This window comes from Puma concolor, chromosome D4 (assembly GCF_028749965.1).
Source record: "Puma concolor isolate L17-30 chromosome D4, mPumCon1.1.hap2, whole genome shotgun sequence".
Classification (NCBI taxonomy): domain Eukaryota; kingdom Metazoa; phylum Chordata; class Mammalia; order Carnivora; family Felidae; genus Puma; species Puma concolor.
This window is the reverse complement of record NC_141679.1, coordinates 42,879,487-42,898,051: the sequence shown is the minus strand read 5'-3', so window position 1 is coordinate 42,898,051 and position 18,565 is coordinate 42,879,487. Positions and strand designations below refer to the sequence as shown.

General features: G+C 36.1%; 1 protein-coding gene across 2 annotated transcripts in view; it reads right to left on the bottom strand.

The window, feature by feature from the left end:
• CNTLN (centlein) overlaps positions 1 to 18,565 on the bottom strand; it is a 329,566-nt gene that overhangs the window by 8,591 nt on the left and 302,410 nt on the right. For both annotated transcript variants that reach the window (XM_025934944.2, XM_086685371.1), the window contains exons 24-25: positions 6,882 to 7,067; positions 3,510 to 3,587 (exon numbers count right to left, since the gene is read on the bottom strand). In XM_025934944.2, coding sequence (XP_025790729.1) covers positions 3,510 to 3,587; positions 6,882 to 7,067 — 264 coding nt within the window. The remainder of the gene's footprint in view (positions 1 to 3,509; positions 3,588 to 6,881; positions 7,068 to 18,565) is intronic.

The window sequence follows — 18,565 nt, the reverse complement described above, 5'->3', positions numbered from 1 at the left end:
CTATCTAATCTCATTACCGCTATTGATTCAATCGCTATAATGTGGGTCACATCTATCTCATTCTTTCCATTTTTATGGCAATGGCACATGCAGACCCTCATTGCCCTTTGCCTAAACTATCTTCCTGCTCCCAGTCTCTCTCCCTACAGACCTACTATGTGCTGATCTCAAGCATCTTTATAAAACACAACTCTGATCATATCTCTTTCTTGCTCACCGCTTTTATAGTTTGGTCTCAGCCTACTTTTTCTATCTCTGTTTTTTTTCTCCCACCCTCTGAACTACAGAAGAACTAATTTGGAAGGGTTCTCCCATCCTATTATAATCATTAATTTGTTTGCTTTTCTCTGCCATAGATTGCAAGTTTTTAAAAATGTAATAATGTAAGAAAGATGAATTAGTACAAGTAAAAATGTTCAAAGAAATTAAATGGCAGCTATGCTGTAAGAATAACAGTAGATATTAGAAAGATTTTTTTAGTGTAATTTTTATTGCTAGAAATCTGTAGGAACAAAAGTTAGGTGCAGATATGATTACACATAAAATTACCAATTGCACCAGGACTACTTGAAGCAAAGAGGCCATATATTTGCACTCTGCCTTAAATAAAGAAAAGTTAAGGTTTCAGGCCTTTCAGTTGTCATGCACTTCTGGCTAGCAGCAGTAGTAGGCATTATATTGTTGTATAGTCCCATATTGCCACATGGCGGAACAGCTTTTTATTTTGTGGCAAGCATTATATGAATGCAAATTTACACCAAATGAATGCAGAGAAAATTTTCTTTGAAAGAAAATCATTTTGTGGCTTAATTCTTAAACAAAAGGTAAAACCACAGGGCCAGACTGACTCCTCTGATCCGAGAATTCCCTTACAGCACCCAACACAGAGGACATAAAAGAGAAGTTTTCCAATAATTTTATCTTCAAAATATTCTAATAACCAAATATCAATATTAAATTAATTATTTTTTTAAGGAAATGTGCTCAATTATTCCACAGCTTGACAATCACATAACCTCAGACACACAGAACTGTATATTGTACTAAGCAAATGTAGGAATGAACATACATACACTTTTAGAGGCATAACAGCCTCTAAAAAAATTGTCGGACAAAGAAAACCTTTTCTAAAATTCAGGACAAATGTAATTGCTGGAACGGAGAGAGAAGAAAAGTAGGCTAAAAAAAAAGATGTTTTCTATTTTATAGATTTTTCTCTTGGGTGTAATTATGAAGTGACATTCAAGTGCAACCAATCAAGTCACTATTTTTTTCTCACAAAATTCAAAGACATCAGCAAAACCACCTATGTCAGTAATAAAAATAAAAAGTCTTTGACTTTTTAAATGTTTTCATACTGTCACAGTGGAATAAAATTAGCTTGAAAAATGATCTAAAGGCACATGATGCAGTTCATTATGTATAACGGCAACAGAGGCGCTTTCCCAGTGTTCATAAAGGCTGCTCCATTAAATTTACCTCCAGTCAATAATTAGGAGTCCACAAATAAACCTGGGCAATTAAATCAATACTGCCAGGCAATTATATTCCAGAGTCCAGGCTCAGTGGCACAAAAAGGCACTACATCAAACTGCAGTATTAAGCGGTCTAATGCCATTTTCCACAGGATTTTTTTTGCACCGACTAAGCGGCATAAGTATACATCCAGATAATGTAGAATGTGTGCATGTACATCTACAAAGGTGAGTCAAAAAAGCAGGTCTGGTGTCAATACAGCTTTAGAAAAAATTAATAAAGATTTACGCATGTGGATCTATTTTTTTTATGTCCATAACTGACGATGAAAGCTCCATATTAAAGAGTCATGTTTACAAATTGAACATTAAAAAATTCATTTAAGAGTTTATTTTTTATCATTTTTCAAGCCTAAATATATAACCTGTCACACTCATTACTGAACTCCTTTGATGTGCTGGCCACTGGGCTGGGTGCTGGGCACGCAACATTCATTAAGAAATGGCCTTTCTTCTCAAAAGCAAGTTGTCACTGTAGAAGACATTGTCTGCACTTGAAGAATTTTAAGCAAAGATTGCCAATCACCTTCTGTTACTATGGAAGTGATTCCAGATAACATTTCAAAAATATATAAGACTGACACTAAGAATATGAGTAGTTCATGTATTATTTACTTATCCTTGACTTTTCCAGAAGTATAGATGCTGTTGTTTGTTCATATAAATGTAAAATAAATGTGTTTAAAACTGCTTTTATTTTTAATCTTTACACAGAAACATTTATAATGGCTTTCCAAAAATCACAGGACAGTAATGGATGTGTATATTTTTTGCTATTTTGAAAAACACATTTTAGCTCTTTTTATCCTTGGTTCATTTTTAAAAGAGACAATTAGGTTAAGCAAAAAGAACTCTAATGAAAAACTTTTCGAATACATTACATGCTGTTGGTGATGTCAAAACAAAAGCTGGCTATGACTAGAAAAGCAGGGCTCTCACCTGCCAATAAACTGCCCTTGATCACTTACAAGAGGGGCACATCCCAGCAGACTCTATGTGTATTAAAAAAATACTTGAAAGGAAAGAAAAAGTATCACACAGGTCACAGCAGCCGTCTCAATGGACCCCTCAGGGATTTCAACTCGTCTTGGCCTTGTCATCCTCTATGCAGCTTTCCACTCGGCCCAGAAAATGTCGATAGGAAAATGTTTGAGGGGCCTCTGGTGGAAATTTTTTCATTCTTCCTGCATTGACAGGATGCCAAATCAATATTTACTTCCCACTAACAAGCTGCTCGAGGTCTCAGTAGAAAATATTGTAGAGAATGCGGGAAGACACAGTAATAAACAGCTGTCTGGCTGTGAGGAAAACATGAATTGACTGGAAACAGGTCCATAGTAAAAGGTCACTGAAACCCATGAACTCCTCAGGTGTCCATATCAACTACTAACTTTAAAGACACATAATAAAGAATCTCTTTTCCTAAGAGGGCTGAGAGAACGGATCCTTTTCAGTGTAGCTAGCATAGAGGCTGACTCAATAATTTAATTAATGCATTTGCTAAGACCTATGTTGGCTCTTCCCAAGGCATTTGTTTCATTTGTTAAGTCCAAAAGTACAAATAGAGGGTTAACTTTCCTGTCTACCTATTGGAATACTTCTTTACCTAACAGAAGTAAATAATGTGTAACTATTTGCAAAAAGTTAGACATCGAGTAAAAATGTAAGGCTTGAAATGTTTTTTTGAGAAGTTTTTTTTTTTTTTTTTTTAATTTTTTTTTTTTTTAACGTTTATTTATTTTTGAGACAGAGAGAGACAGAGCATGAACGGGGGAGGGGCAGAGAGAGAGAGGGAGACACAGAATCGGAAACAGGCTCCAGGCTCCGAGCCATCAGCCCAGAGCCCGACGCGGGGCTCGAACTCACGGACCGCGAGATCGTGACCTGGCTGAAGTCGGACGCTTAACCGACTGCGCCACCCAGGCGCCCCATTTTTTGAGAAGTTTTAATACATGAAGCAGAAAAATGAAATACCTGTCCTTCAAGAAGTTTCTGAATGTACAACAGCCATTCCCGATCATTTTCAGCATCTATCTTCGTCCTTTCTATTTCCTAAATGAAGAAAATCAAAAGACTGGTGTTAATTGTAAGTACATGAACTTGATCATACTGTCAGGTAACTAAATAAATTTAGAGAGACACTGGCAGAATAGAATTCAACAAAGACCAGCCTGTCCCTCCAGAGGAGGGAATATGCAAATCTGTGCTCTTAATAATACTTTATAAATACTGACATGCAGAAGATAAAGCTCTCTCTATTTCACAATTCAGGAATATTTTATTTCTGCCTTCACAGTGGAGCTCAAGGTAGAGACTGAGGTGGAGGTAAAAGCGATTAAAATCAAGCAAAAAATAAGACAGAGCTGTACAGAGGTGCCTGGCTGGCTGCCTGGCTTGTGACGCTTGATCTTGGCATCATGGGTTCAAGTCCCACATTAGGTGTAGGGATTACTTAATAAGTAAATAAACTTAATAAAAAGACAGAGCTATATAAAATAATCATTTACAAGGGACTCTTGTAAGATAACATAAAACCTTATACTGAAACAATATGACTTGTCAATAGATAATTAAGGAGTAATTGTTACAGGTAAAAACAAAATAGGACGTGGCATGCCACTGGGGTATTTAAATGCTTACTTATTTAAAATATCCAATAACTGACTGATAAGCAAGGGGCTCTTCAACCTAACAGTGTTGTAAGTGCCTAAATATTTCAACCTTTCAATTATCGAGGTAATATATTTCTGAAAGTATAATGCATTCATATGTGCTGTTGATTATTCAGTTAAAATCATGATTCAAAATAAAATAAAATAAAATCATGATTCAGTTTACAAAAAGACGGACTTTTCAAAAAGGGAAAGGTTTTTGGGAAACTAACATTTGTTGAAATTTACTGTATGCCAGGTATCCCACTAGGCACTTCATATGGAGTATCAATTTTTACATGAATTTGCTAGAATTCAGTGTAGCTTAAAGAATATAAGTCAGCTGGTTTGGGCTCTGCTTGGACAAGTCCAGTCAACTCTCTAGACCTCTGAAAAGATGCAGGGATCTAACTAAGCTCTGATCTATAATTAAACCTAGTAAATGTATCAAGGTGCACTGATCCTCCTAGAACAGGGTGTTTGTACTAGTGTCCTTTTTCTTCCAGGAGGACTTGCACTGAAGGTTATGTGATATGCAAACTTCAGTGCTGTACGTTCTGGCTCTAGAATACATCTGCCCAGAGGCAGAGGCTGGGGTACTATTTCTTCACAGAAATGTGCCAGCTACTCTTTGGGACTATAAAGAGAGATCTAATTCATATACTCAAAGGGAAAACTTTTTTCTTTTCTTTTTTTTTTATTTATATATGAAATTTATTGTCAAATTGGTTTCCATACAACACCCAGTGCTCATCCCAAAAGGTGCCCTCCTCAGTACCCATCACCCACCCTCTCCTCCCTCCCACCCCCCATCAACCCTTAGTTTGTTCTCAGTTCTCAACAGTCTCTTATGCTTTGGCTCTCTCCCACTCTAACCTCTTTTTTTTTTTTTTCCTTCCCCTCCCCCATGGGTTCCTGTTAAGTTTCTCAGGATCCACATAAGAGTGAAACCATATGGTATCTGTCTTTCTCTGTATGGCTTATTTCACTTAGCATCACACTCTCCAGTTCCATCCACGTTGCTACAAAAGGCCATATTTCATTTTTTCTCATTGCCACGTAGTATTCCATTGTGTATATAAACCACAATTTCTTTATCCATTCATCAGTTGATGGACATTTAGGCTCTTTCCCTAATTTGGCTATTGTTGAGAGTGCTGCTATGAACATTGGGGTACAAGTGCCCCTATGCATCAGTACTCCTGTGTCCCTTGGATAAATTCCTAGCAGTGCTATTGCTGGGTCATAGGGTAGGTCTATTTTTAATTGGGAAAACTTTTTTCTAACTTATCCATTCAGAGAGGGTACTTTTTCCTAATTTGTAAGCCCAGAGAGGGCATCTTTTGAGACCACACAAAGCCGATGGGCCTGTCTTCCAGAACATTTATCTGTGTGTATGCAAACACATGCACACACAAATACACACATACATGAGGGCTTTTGGAAATCTGCTTGTTTTAAAGCTCTTAGGCAACAGTGGAGGACTCAATCCTAATTTTCTGTTAGGATTCTCATTGTCAATCAACAAATATTAATTAAATGTCTATAATAATGTATAGTTAACACCTTTGCCAGAGACACTATTATTTCTTGTGTGTCTTGTATTTGATACTATATTTGATAATGCTCCGTCCTTCAAAGTTCAGAATTCACAAAGTGAATTCAAAGTGTAGAAGTCATGGGCATTGTCGCATAGGTGCTAAAAAAAGGGAAACTGATAGTTCGCTATCCTGTTCACCCATGGGATGAAAATAATTTCGTAGGTTGACCTCTTTTCTAAGAATTCCTGGAAGTTTAAAAACTGCAGTTTTTGCAGTTTGCAAATTGTAGATCTGCTCTGCTCCAGAATTTTTTTTTCTCCAGAAGTTTTTTGAGAAGCTGACAGGGGTGCTGGAGGATGTTCTTATACAAATATTCACATCTACCATTTTAGTTATTCATTGAGCAAATATGTATTGGGAAGCTACTAGTGCTGTCATCTCTTTAAACGTTTGCAAACAATAAAGTCTAGTATTCATGCATTAAAGTTCAGAGACTTAATAGTAGAACAGGATTATCATCCTCAGGTCTCATAGAAGACTATGTATAGGATGAGCTTCTATTGTCAACGAGGAAACAACTATGTTTAAAAATGCAGTGGCCTCCCCAGGGGTACAGAATTGCTACTGAAGACTCATATCTGTATGCATATCAATTCACTCAGACAGGAGTACTTTAGCCAATTTAAAGCCATAAATATATTTTTCTTTAACTTCATCAACAATAATTTTGAATTTATCTAGGAAAGCCAATAGATTTACTATTTTTACTCACATCGGAGGAAAGGTCCTCAAATCAATGATGACCCCCCTTAACTAAATCCATTCAAACTGGCTTAATTAAAAATAGTATCTTATAAGATATATGATTAACTAAATTAAAGAAAATGGAAGTGACAGGAAAGGACTTGAATAACAAAGAAGCAGGTCTAAAGGTTCTACGTACTGGCTTATTTCTGTATTACAGTTAAATTTTTCTAAAGGTTTTCTGAGTTGGTTAATACCCTTGATGTAACTTTCACTAGTACATTGTCAAGCTTACCTTCATTAATATTATATTAAAGATGAAACTCTAAGAATTATAAAACAAATAAAAGTATTTGCTTAAGCTCAATGTGTAAAGAGCCCTTGATTAATAAATACTTAAATGACCTTACCATTTCATCTTCTGTGTCTAATATTTCCTCTAGATCTGACCGTGAAATGTTGAGAATAGAAGCTGCCAACGTCTGGGCTTTATGGGTTGAAGTTCTGCAAGCGTCCCTGTTTTTCTGCATTTTTTTACGCTCTCTGATTTGTTGCCTTATTTCATAGACATCATTTTGTAATTCCTTGACCAAAGCCTGCAACACATTGGAAAGAATGTGGGCTCATATGGAAGTCATAAATGAAGACAAAGCAGTCATAATATAAAAATATAAGGATATCAGCAAATCACTGCTTATTAGGATTACTCTGATTTTATTTATTTTGGAACACAATAGATTGCTCTTTACTTATTGTCTGTATGTAATAAAAGCTCTCTTAAATGAACACTCAACCAACTTGCTGGATTAACCAAACTCTCCAATCCCTCTTTCAGGTTTACGAACTGATATCCTGGTTGGTGAGCTCTTGCATCAGGCAGGCTACTTTTCATCATGCCAGAGCATAACTACTCCTGCCCACAGAGCTGATGCCAATTGTTGTTTGTTTATTGCTGAATGTGTGTATATTCATTGTAACAGGTTAATTATATTATTAATTTAATTATTACATAAACTGGTGAAATATGGCTACAGAAAGAAAGCTATTTCTATTTTATTAAAACTGGATCAGAAATCCTTTGCAAGGACTTGATCAAGGCAAGTTGAGTAAAAATGCAATTGAAATATTTGTGGGAAAGACAACAATAAAGATAAAATAAAAAAAAAAAAAAACCAAATCCAAAACCATGGGACTACTTCACAAGAGTCTTTAAGTTCTCCTTTTCAGAAACGAATCAATGCTAGTCTATACCATACCTACCCAAGCATGAGAAAAGGACACCCCTTACTCTGGGTAGACAGAGCTCTGGACCTCGGGTGCCCGGCTTCGTGAACTGAGAGCAGCCTAGCCAGATGTTTGGGTTGTTTTTCTTTTTTAAAGTTTATTTATTTTTGAGAGAGAGAGAGAGAGAGAGAGAGAGAGCGCGCGCGCGTGCAAGTGAGAGCTGGGGAGGGGCAGAGAGAAAAGGAGACACAGAATCTAAAGCAGGCTCCAGGCTCTGAGCTTAACCAACTGAGCCATCTAGGCACCGCTGTTTGGGTTTTTCAATCTTATGCCAGCTCAAGCAATGTTGCAATAAATAACAGTGCTCATGTATACATTTTGCATCTCTAGGATATATCCATGGAAGAGAAATTGCTGGACCAATGGGTGTGTCTAACTGTAATTCTGAAAACCTTTAATGTCCCCACCCTCCAAGACAGTACCAAGATATACCTCTACAAAGAACATATGAAAGTATTTGTGGGGCACCTGGGTGGCTCAACTGGTTAAGCATCCAACTTTGGCTCAGGTCATGATTGCACAGTTTATGAGTTCAAGTCTCATATTGGGCTCTCTGCTGTCAGTGTGGAGCCTGCTTCTGATCCTCTGTCCACCCCCTTCCCCGCCCCTCCCCAGCTCGTGCTCTGTCTTTCTCTCTCTCAAAAACAAATAAACATTAAAAGAGGGGCTCCTGGGTGGCTCAGTCATTTGAGTGTGGGACTCTTGACCTCAGCTCACATCATGATCTCACCGTTGGTGAGTTCAATCCCTGGATCAGGAGCTGCGCTGAAAACACAGAGCCTGCTTGGGATTCTCTCTCCCTCTCTCTGCCCCTCCCCTGCTCATGCTGTCTCTGTCTCTCTCAAAATAAATAAATAAACTTAAAAAAAAAAGTACTTGTTTCTGCATACCATTAGCAAAACACCAATCTGGGATTTTACCGTAGCTTGTTTTTTCACTGTATGTGTAAGTTTCATTTCCCTTGTGAAAAAAAAAAAGTTGAACATCAGCCTTAAGAAATATTATATTTCTTTTCTCATTTTTTTCTGTTTTTCTTAGTGATTTACAGGAATCATTTACATATTGGGGATATTATATTTATCTATTGTACATAAGTGAATTTTTTCATTCTTTGTATTTTTCTTTTCACAGTAATTAGTGTTTCATGCCAAGGAAAAATATTTCTTATTTTTAATATACTCAATGGTTCTTTTCCTTTCTTTCTCACTTTTGAATTTAGTGTGTTACTTCAAAAAGTATTCTCCACAATGAGACATATATAAATGCATTTTCTAACCATGACTTTTTCTGCTACTTTTAAGTTTTCATTTTTCAATTTTCAATTTGTTACCCATTGGTCATCATTTTGAAATTGCTACATAAAATCATACTCAGTTGTCCCACAACCATTCATTAGAAAGTTCACCTTCCTCCCAGTGAACTCCTGTGTGTTTGGGTCAGTTTCTGGACTTTCTGTTCCGTTCCATCTCTCTTTTTATTAGTGAAGTGTTAGAACATAGTAAGCTAGTGAGGCTTTATAATAAATGTTAACATTTGGCAGGCTATCTCCCTCTCATTACCCTTCTTTTGCAGATTTTTCTTGGTAATTTTTGCTTGTTTGGTTTTCCATATGGAACATTGTCTAGTTTTCCTCCCCTTAAAAACCAAATCTTACTGGTAATTTTATTTCAATCATGTTACATTTCATCTGGATCAGGCTAACATTTTAACATGTTTGAGTCTTCCTAATTGAAGACCATGGAGTTCCTTCCCAATTAAATCTTTATTTGCATTTCTTAGAATCATTTTTAAGTTTTCTCTTTATAGATCTAGCTTATTCCTGAGCATTTTATTTTTGGGGGGCTGCTTCTTTTTTTTTAAGTTTATTTATTTTTGAGAGAGAGGGAAAGTGTGAGTGGGGGGGCAAAAAGAGAAGGAAAGAGAGAGAATCTCAAGTAGGCTCCACACTGTCAGCACAGAGCCCAATGTGGGGTTCAAACCCACGAACCCTGAGATCATGACCTGATTGGGGGCTGCTTCTAATACCGACTGTTGCTTGTATATATAAAGATTGTTGACATATATTTAGCTTACTGAAGCTTCTTATTTGTTATAATTTTTCAGCTCCTTAGTTTCTAGGGATTGAATTGTATCTTCAAATATTGATAATTTTATCTCTTATTTTCCAAATATTACACCTCTAATTTCTTTTCTGATTGCATCAGTTAAGTTCCTCCCAAACAGTATTAAATAATTGCACTGATGTGCCAGAAGCCAAGCTATCCAACCAGCCTGATGGCAGTGCCCGGGCGGTGGATGGATCGGCACTGCATGGCGGCCCACCGAAAGTGAAGCTTCTCGGACTCCTGCTTTTATATAATTTGGCCTTAGCGCTGGTCAGGGCAGCCCCCCTCCCAGTGAAAGCACCTGGGGATTTGTCGGTTGGGGAATTGCCCATGACAGGCCCCCCCGGGAAAAGAACCACTGGGGAAAGAAAGAAGATTCCGCAAGGAAATCATGCAGCCAGCCCTTGCCACCCCCTATAAAGACTCCTCTCCCTAAAGGAAGGACAGCCCCATATATTTCTCAGCCAAGGAGGGGGACAAATGGGTTCCAAATCCCCACTCTGGCAACAAAGGAATGTATATACGGATACAAGTTACTCCAACCCCTAGGCCCACTTGGCCCCCAGGAGGCATTCCAGATGATAACTGGACCCGGTGGGTTAAGGTACAGAATGGTTCATTAGTTCCTAGGTATACATTGTCTCTCTGGGAGCGCATAGGGCGTGGGTTCCCAGGGCCCTCTTGGCTCCCTCCCTGCACCCCAGACCAAAGCGAATACTTTTGTTCCTTGTACCACAAATGGTTCAAAGGAACAATTAAGAAGTCACGTCCCTGTAAACGTTCCCCTTGAGGTGTTGAGAGCTAGATGACCTTGAAAGGGCAGGAGGGAACGTTACGAGAAAATAACTATGTTGTTCCTTAATGGGTGATTACACAAAGGAACATCTTTAGAATCAGGTAATGCCAGAAAACATAGATGACACACGTTATAAGGAAATTGCTAACAAATATAATGCCACGCTTGCCACAATAAAGCGGCCAGTCTAACACACTGCTGTGGTTTGGGTCCATTTGTTACTTTCGCGATGCCGTTCATCCTTTGGGAACCCCTGGACCTGCTGGAGCTGGAATCCGGCACTGATGGACATGCTTGACTTCTTCCTAACTTTAGTGACAGTCCTTTTACTTCTTAGGAAATACTAAGCCAGCTTTGAGATGAGAGCCATATTTTAATGTTAAGAAATATATTTTAATATATTAATCTATAATATGTAATTTAATAGTTTTCTACTCATTTTTATTTCTTATAAAAATATCAAATTGTCTTAAGCCCATTTTACCATCCATATAAACTATCATGATTTTCCATCATAAAGCTATTAATAGGATTATTAGTAATTTTCTTGGATTTGAATTATCCTTGCATTTCTGGAATAAACTCCAGTTGGTGTGCTATAATATTTTTTCATGTGCTGTTGACCTCTATTTGCCAACATTTTATCATAAGATTTCTACATTAACGTGAGATTGATTTCTTTTAGTTTTGTGCAGTCTTTTTTTTTGTAACAATCTATAATGGTGTAATTTATTCATCAAATTCTAAAAATAATCCACACAAAATAATTTTCTTTACAAAACAACTTGAAAAATAGTTAATCAAGGGGGCGCCTATGTGGCTCAGTCAGTTAAGCATCCAATTTTTTTTTTTTAATTTAAATCCAAGTTAGTCAACAAATAGTGTAATAATGACTTCAGCAATAGAATTTAGTAATTCATCACTTACATATAACACCCAGTGTGTGCAGTCTTTTTAAAAAAATTTGGAGGTACCTTTCTCTTTCCATGTGCTACAGTAGTTTTGATGAGATTAAACTGATTTGTTCTTTACTGTAGTAGCACTTGTCTGAATTTGGCTTACTTAGTATTTACTGAAAGGGAAGGTAAGAAGGTACCTTTCTGACAACTTGGTTTTAGTATTCTCTTTGTTCTAGAGCAAAATTTGGAACATTATATTTTCCTAGAAAACTTTCCATTTCATCCAGGCTTTCAAATTTATTTGCATGTAGTTGAGCTAAGTAGCCTGCCATGATACCCCCCACCCCCCGAGTCTGTGGCTACTGTTATTTATCACTTGTTTCACATAGTTGTACTTTCTTTTTTCTTAATTAGGTAAGGTAACACCAGGTCCATCTATTTTATTACTTTTTCTTTTTAAATGTTTATTTATTTATTTATTTTGAGAGACAGAGACAGAGAGAGAGAGAGAGAGAGAGAGAGAGAGTAGGGGAGGGGCAGAGAGAGAGGAAGACACAGAATCCAAAGCAGGCTCCAGGCTCTAAGCCGGACAGAGCCCCACGAGGGGCTCAAACTCGTGAACCACGAGATCATGACCTGAGCTAAAGTGGGACACTTACATGACTGAGCCACTCAGGCACCCCATGCTTTTTCTTTTTTAAAAACAACTCTTGTTCACTTATTAATTGTACATTTTTAATTCATTAATTTCTATTTTAATCTTTAGATTCTAGTTATCAGTACTGGAGCTGTTTATTTTCATTTCTTCTTGTTTATTAATGTAAATACGTATAGTTACAATTTTTTTGAGCATTGTTTTAGCCATCCCGTGGGTTCTGATCATTCCAGAATGTTATTCTTTTAAGGATATTCTGTAATTTGTTCACATTTATCTACTTGACCCAAGAATTTTTTTCTTTTAAATACTGAGGTCGTAGTGACCTCTGTTTTCAGGTTTTGTAATTGATTAGTTTTATTGCATTACTCCCAGAGAAAGTTATCTGTAACTATTTCTACCTTTCAGAATTAATTAAGGTTTCCTTTGTGGTACATCTCAGGTCAGATCACCTGGACGCAGAATCTGAGATGAAAATTTGCGTTTGGGAGGTTTTTTGTAGAAACAACAGCTGTAAGAAGCTTCAGGAAGCAGGAATGGGAAAAAGGGGAGTGCACTGCAGTTCCTGCAGAGGCTTCATGCCAGCTTATTGGGAGCTCTGGAGCTTCAGAGTTGTCTTATCTTTGTTTTTTCCCCTTTATACATGACACGAACTTTTTACTTGGCTCTCCTTTCTTTTTTTCCCATCCAGAAGCTTTACTAAAACACGCCTAGGGTATGACACATTTAAGATCAATTTTCCCTGGTTCATTTTATGTTCTTATAAGTCTTTATTTCTGGAAATTGTTGCTGAATTACAACTTCAATATTTGTTCTGTTCCATGATTTGTTTTCCTCCTTGAAGACCCCAATTATACATATGTTGAATCTCTGTCACATGCTTCATAAATCCTTTTCCCCCTAATACATTTTATTTTTAAACTTAGACATAATAAGTGAAATAGTGCATGCATTTTAAGTGTTTCATTTAATGAGCATTGAGAATTGTATGCATGTATGTAGCCACTACCCTGCTCAAGATATAAAACATCTTCATACTCCAAAAATTTCTCTGATGTCCCTTCCTAGGCAATTCCTCCCACAGCCACACACCAACTGTTGACATACACACACATTCTTATGAAACAAACAATATATATTTTTTCTGAGATAACTTATTTTCTTTTACTTTTTTGCTTTTCTGCCAACTAGCAAGTTGGCAGTTCATCTGCCTAAGTTCATCTTCTCCTATGTCTCATCATATTTTCCTTAAATTCTTACATTTAATTCTTCCTTAAACATATCCTTTTTAGAAGAAATTAACATTTTAAACTCATACCAATATTAAAACAATTTTTTTAATGTTTTTATTTATTTTTCAGAGACAGAGAGAGACACAGCATGAGTGGGGAAGGGGCAGAGAGAGAGGGAGACACAGAATCCAAAGCAGGTTCCAGGCTCTGAGATGTCAGCACACAGCCCAATGCAGGGCTCAGTCTCATGAACCACGAGATCATGTCCTGAACCGAAGTCAGATACAACAGAATGAGCCACCCAGGAGCCCCATACTAATATATTTTCATCTACTCAATAGCAACTTATCTGTGGTGAAACTTTTTTTTCCTGCCATTTACTTTTTGTTTCTTTTTTCCATTCTTATTCTAGTATATTTGTATGGATACTATGTTGGTTCATTTCTCACAACTCAGTTTTTAAAGAGATTTTTTCCTAGATCACCTATTTGCAGAAAGTTACATAGCAGAGGGGCCTGTGCTATCTTCCAGACTAGTGACACTTTGCATATGACTTTAATTTTTTTAATGAATTCCATTAGCCAGGTTATTTTTGTTATGGTTTGGTTGTTTTCGTCTTTTCTTTTAATACTGTAAGGAAACTCTTCTTTTGCCTGCTGTGAGAAAAGCTGCCTCCTTCAGATATTCATTATCTATGTTATTCTTCATTAGGCCCTGCCTCCTCAATTCTTTGGAAGCAAACCAGTTCTAGGATGGCTATCACAAGCCATTGCAGACCTGTTCCACTGTCGCAAATAGGGGATATAGGATTTGCACCTCATGTGCACTTCATCTTCTAAGAGGTCTTGATCTTTCAGAGATCTGTAGCACCTAAGTCTTCTTTCCATGGTGTCTTATATCTGTGTCCTTTTGCATGCTTTCACTAATAACCTGTTTTTCACTGTTCTTCCATGTATTTTGAAATACAGAGTTTTAGCTATAACCTAGGTTGGCTGTGAAAAGGAGTTGAGTTTTTCTTCATCATTCTTGTCTTCTGCATGATTCCAAAGGTGCAAAGGAGGGGTAGTGATGATTTTGCCTCTCTATAATCAAGTCATAATTTTCCAAAGTGCATTTCCCTCTAACATTTTATTATGAAAAGCTTCAAACATCCAGAAAAGTTGAAATAAATGTATGGTGTACACATATGTACCCACTAGGGATGCCTGGGAGGCTCAGTCAGTTAAGTGTCCGACTTCAGCTCAGGTCATGATCTCACAGTTTGTGAGTTCAAGTCTCACATCGGGTTCTGCACTGGCAGCCCAGAACCTGGAGCCTGTTTCAAATTCTGTGTCTCCATCTCTCTCTCTGCCCCTCTCTCACTTGTGCGCTCTCTCTCTCAAAAATAAATAAACGTTAAAAACACAGAAACAAATATGTACCCACTACCTACATGCTACAATTAATTATTTTGCATTTTCACATATCCATCAATCCATCTTACTTTGTTGATGCATTTCAAAGGAAGCTGCAGAAATCTACACAGCTCCCCCCAAACACTTGAGCATTCACATCATTAACGAAAAGTCAATATTTATTATGGTTCTCTTTAATACATTTTGAAGTGAAATTCATATAAAGTGAAATGCATAAGTCTTAATTACAGTTTTATCAGCTTTGACAAATGAAAACACTGGATAATCCAGACCCAGATCAAAGTAAAGAACACTTCCATCATTTCAGAAAGTTTGCTTGTGTCCCTTCCTAGCCAATCCAAATCCTCGCCCCAAAGGCAAAACCACTGTCTGTAATTTTGCTTGTTCTATAAATTTATAAATAGAATCGTACACCATATACTGGTTTGTGTCTAGATTATTTCACTTATGTTTTTGAGATTCATCCACATTTTTACATATATCAGAAGGTCATTTCAAGTGTGCCTGGATGGCTCAGTTGTTTAAGTGTCTGTCTCTTGATTTCGGCTCAGGTCAAGATCTCACAGTTTGTGGGTTCAAGCCCTACATTGGGCTCTGTGTTGACAGCACAGAGCTTGCTTGGGATTCTCTCTCTCTCCCTCATCCTGCCCCTCCTTCTCCAAAATAAATAATAAACTCTAAAAAAAAGTTCATTTCATTTTATTGCTGAGTAATATTCCATTATATAATAATACATTTTCTTATAGATGGACACCTGGGCTATTTCCAATTCTTGACTATTATGAATAAAACTGCTATAAATATTGCTGAACACATTTGTGTGTATGTTTGCACACATATGTTTTCATTTCTCTTGGGTAAATACTTAGAAGAAGAATTGCTAAGTCATATCATAGGTGAATGTTTTATTTATTAGAAGTAGACCTTTCCCCCAAATCTTCAACCACCAACAATGGATGAAAATTCTCCATTCTCTACATTCATTCCAATATTTGGTAGATTACATGTCTTCCCTTTAATTTATTTAAATATTTTTTAAATGCTACTATAAATTGGAAGTTAGATTCTATTTCATTTTCCAATTATTTACGGCTAACATATAAAAATAGATCTGATTTTTGTACTTTGGCCTTACATCTCATGAAATGGTTAATCTCTCTTGCTAATACTAGTAGCTGTTTTATAAATCTTTAGGAGTATCTATGTAAAGAATCATGTCTCATCAGAGAAATGCAAATCAAAACCACAATGATTAGTTACTTACAAAGATAGTATGAATGTTAAAAAACAAAAAGTAGTAAGATAGATATGATTACAATTAGTTAATGGATACAAAGATAAAAAAGATGTAAAACATGACATCAAAAACAAAACATGGAGTGAGGAGAATAAAAATGTTGAGCTTTAGAATGGGATCAAACTTAAGTTGTTATCAACTTAAAACAGACTATTATGGATACAATAGATTACAAGCTGTTATATGCAAGCCTTATGGTAAGCATAAGAAAATAAAGCTATAGAAAATCCAAAACAATAAAGGGAAAAGAATATAAGGATAACTTATACCTTATATATGAAGAAAGTCATCAAACCACAAAGGAATAGTGCAAGGGAAGAAGAGAAGAACAGAGAGGAACTGTAAATACAGCTAGGAAGCAATTAACAAAATAGTAATAAGCACATACTTATCAATAATTACTTTAAATGTAAATGGACTAAATTCTCCAATCAAAAGACACAGATTGATGGAATAGATAAAAAACCAACACTATCTATCTGTTGCCTACAAGAGACACACTTTAGATGTAAGGACATACATAGACTGTGAAGGGATGGAAAAAGATATTCATTCCATGCGAACAGAAACCAAAAGAGAGCTGAAGTACCTATACTTATATCGGATAAAATGGACTTTAAAACAAGGACTGCAAATAAAAGATGAAGAAGGGAGTTACATAATGATAAAGGCGTTAATCTAACAAGAGGATATAACATTTGTAAATATTTATGTATCCAACCTAGAAACACTTAAATATACAAAGCAAATATTAATAGACCTACAGGAAGAAATAAACAGCAATACAATAAAAGTAGGGGATTTTAATACCCACTTATATCAATGGATATAACATCCAGACAGAAAATCAATAAGGAAACATGAGCCTTAAATGACATTAGGCCAGATGTATTTAACAGATATTTGCAAAACATTCCATCCACAAGCAACAGAATACACATTTTTCTTAAGTGCATATGGGACATTTTCCAAAATATATCATGTTAGGCCACAAAACAAAACTTAATTTAAGAGAATTAAAATAATATAAAACATCTTTTCTGACCACAATGATATGAAACTAGAATTTAATTCCATTAATAAAACTGGAAAATTAAAAAATATGTGAATATTAAACAACATGCTACTGAATAACCAATGGGAAAGAGAAGAAATCAAGAGAAATAAAAAATACCTTGAGGCAAATGAAAATGGAAATGTAACATCAAAATTTATGGGATGCAGCAAAAACAGTTCTAAAAGGAAAGTTCACAGTAATAAATGCCTATCTCAAGAAACAAGGGTCAAATAAAGAACCTAACTTTACACCTCAAGGAATTAGAAAAAGAAAAACAAATGAAGCCCAAAGAAAGTAGAAAGAAGGAAATAGCAAAGATTAGAGCAGACATACATGAAATAGAAACTAAAAAGACAATAGAAAAGATCAGTGAAACTAAGAGCTGGTTCTTTGAAAAAATAAACAAAATCGACAAACCTTCAGCTACACTCACCAGGAAAAAAGAAAGGATGAAAATAAATCAGAAACAAAATAAATGTTACAACTGGTACAAAGGAATATGTTCCTAGTAACAGACAACTTACCAGAACTGAAGCATGGTGAAATAGAAAATCTGAACAGATTGATTACTAGCAAGGAAGTTGAATCAGTGATCAAAAACCTCCCAACAAACAAACAAAAGTCTAGGACTAGACAGCTTCACTGGTGAAGTCTACCAAACACTCAAATAAGAATTAATATTAATACTTCTCAAACTCTTTCAAAAAGTAGAAGAGGGACAAACTATTCTAAACACATTTTATGAGGCCAGTATTACCCTGATACCAAAACTAGAAAAGGATCACACACATACACTACAGGCAAATATCCCTGAGTAGCATAAAAGCAAATATTGTGTCTTCAACAAACTATCAGCAAACTGAATTCAGCAATAAATGAAAAGGATCATATACCATGATAAGGTGGGATTTATTCCAGAGATACAAGGATGGCTCAACATTCCCAAATTGGTCAAGGTGATATACCACATTAACAAAAGAATAAAAATCATATGATCATCTAAACAGATGCTTAAGAAGCATTTGATAAAACTCAACATCTGTTTATGATAAAAACTCTCAAAAAAGTAGATATAGAGGTAATGTACTTCAACATAATAAAGGCCACATATGACAAGCCCACAACTAACATCATAGTCAAAGGTGGAAAGCTGAAAGCTTTTCCTCTAAGATCAGGAACAAGACAAAGATGTCCACTCTTGCTATTTTCATTCAACATAGCATTGGAAGTCCTGTTAGAGAAATTAGGAAATAAATAAATAAGTAAACAAATGGCATCTGGATTGGAGAAGAAGTAAAACTGTCACTATTTGTAAAGCACATGATATTATATAAAGAAAAATCTTAAACATTCC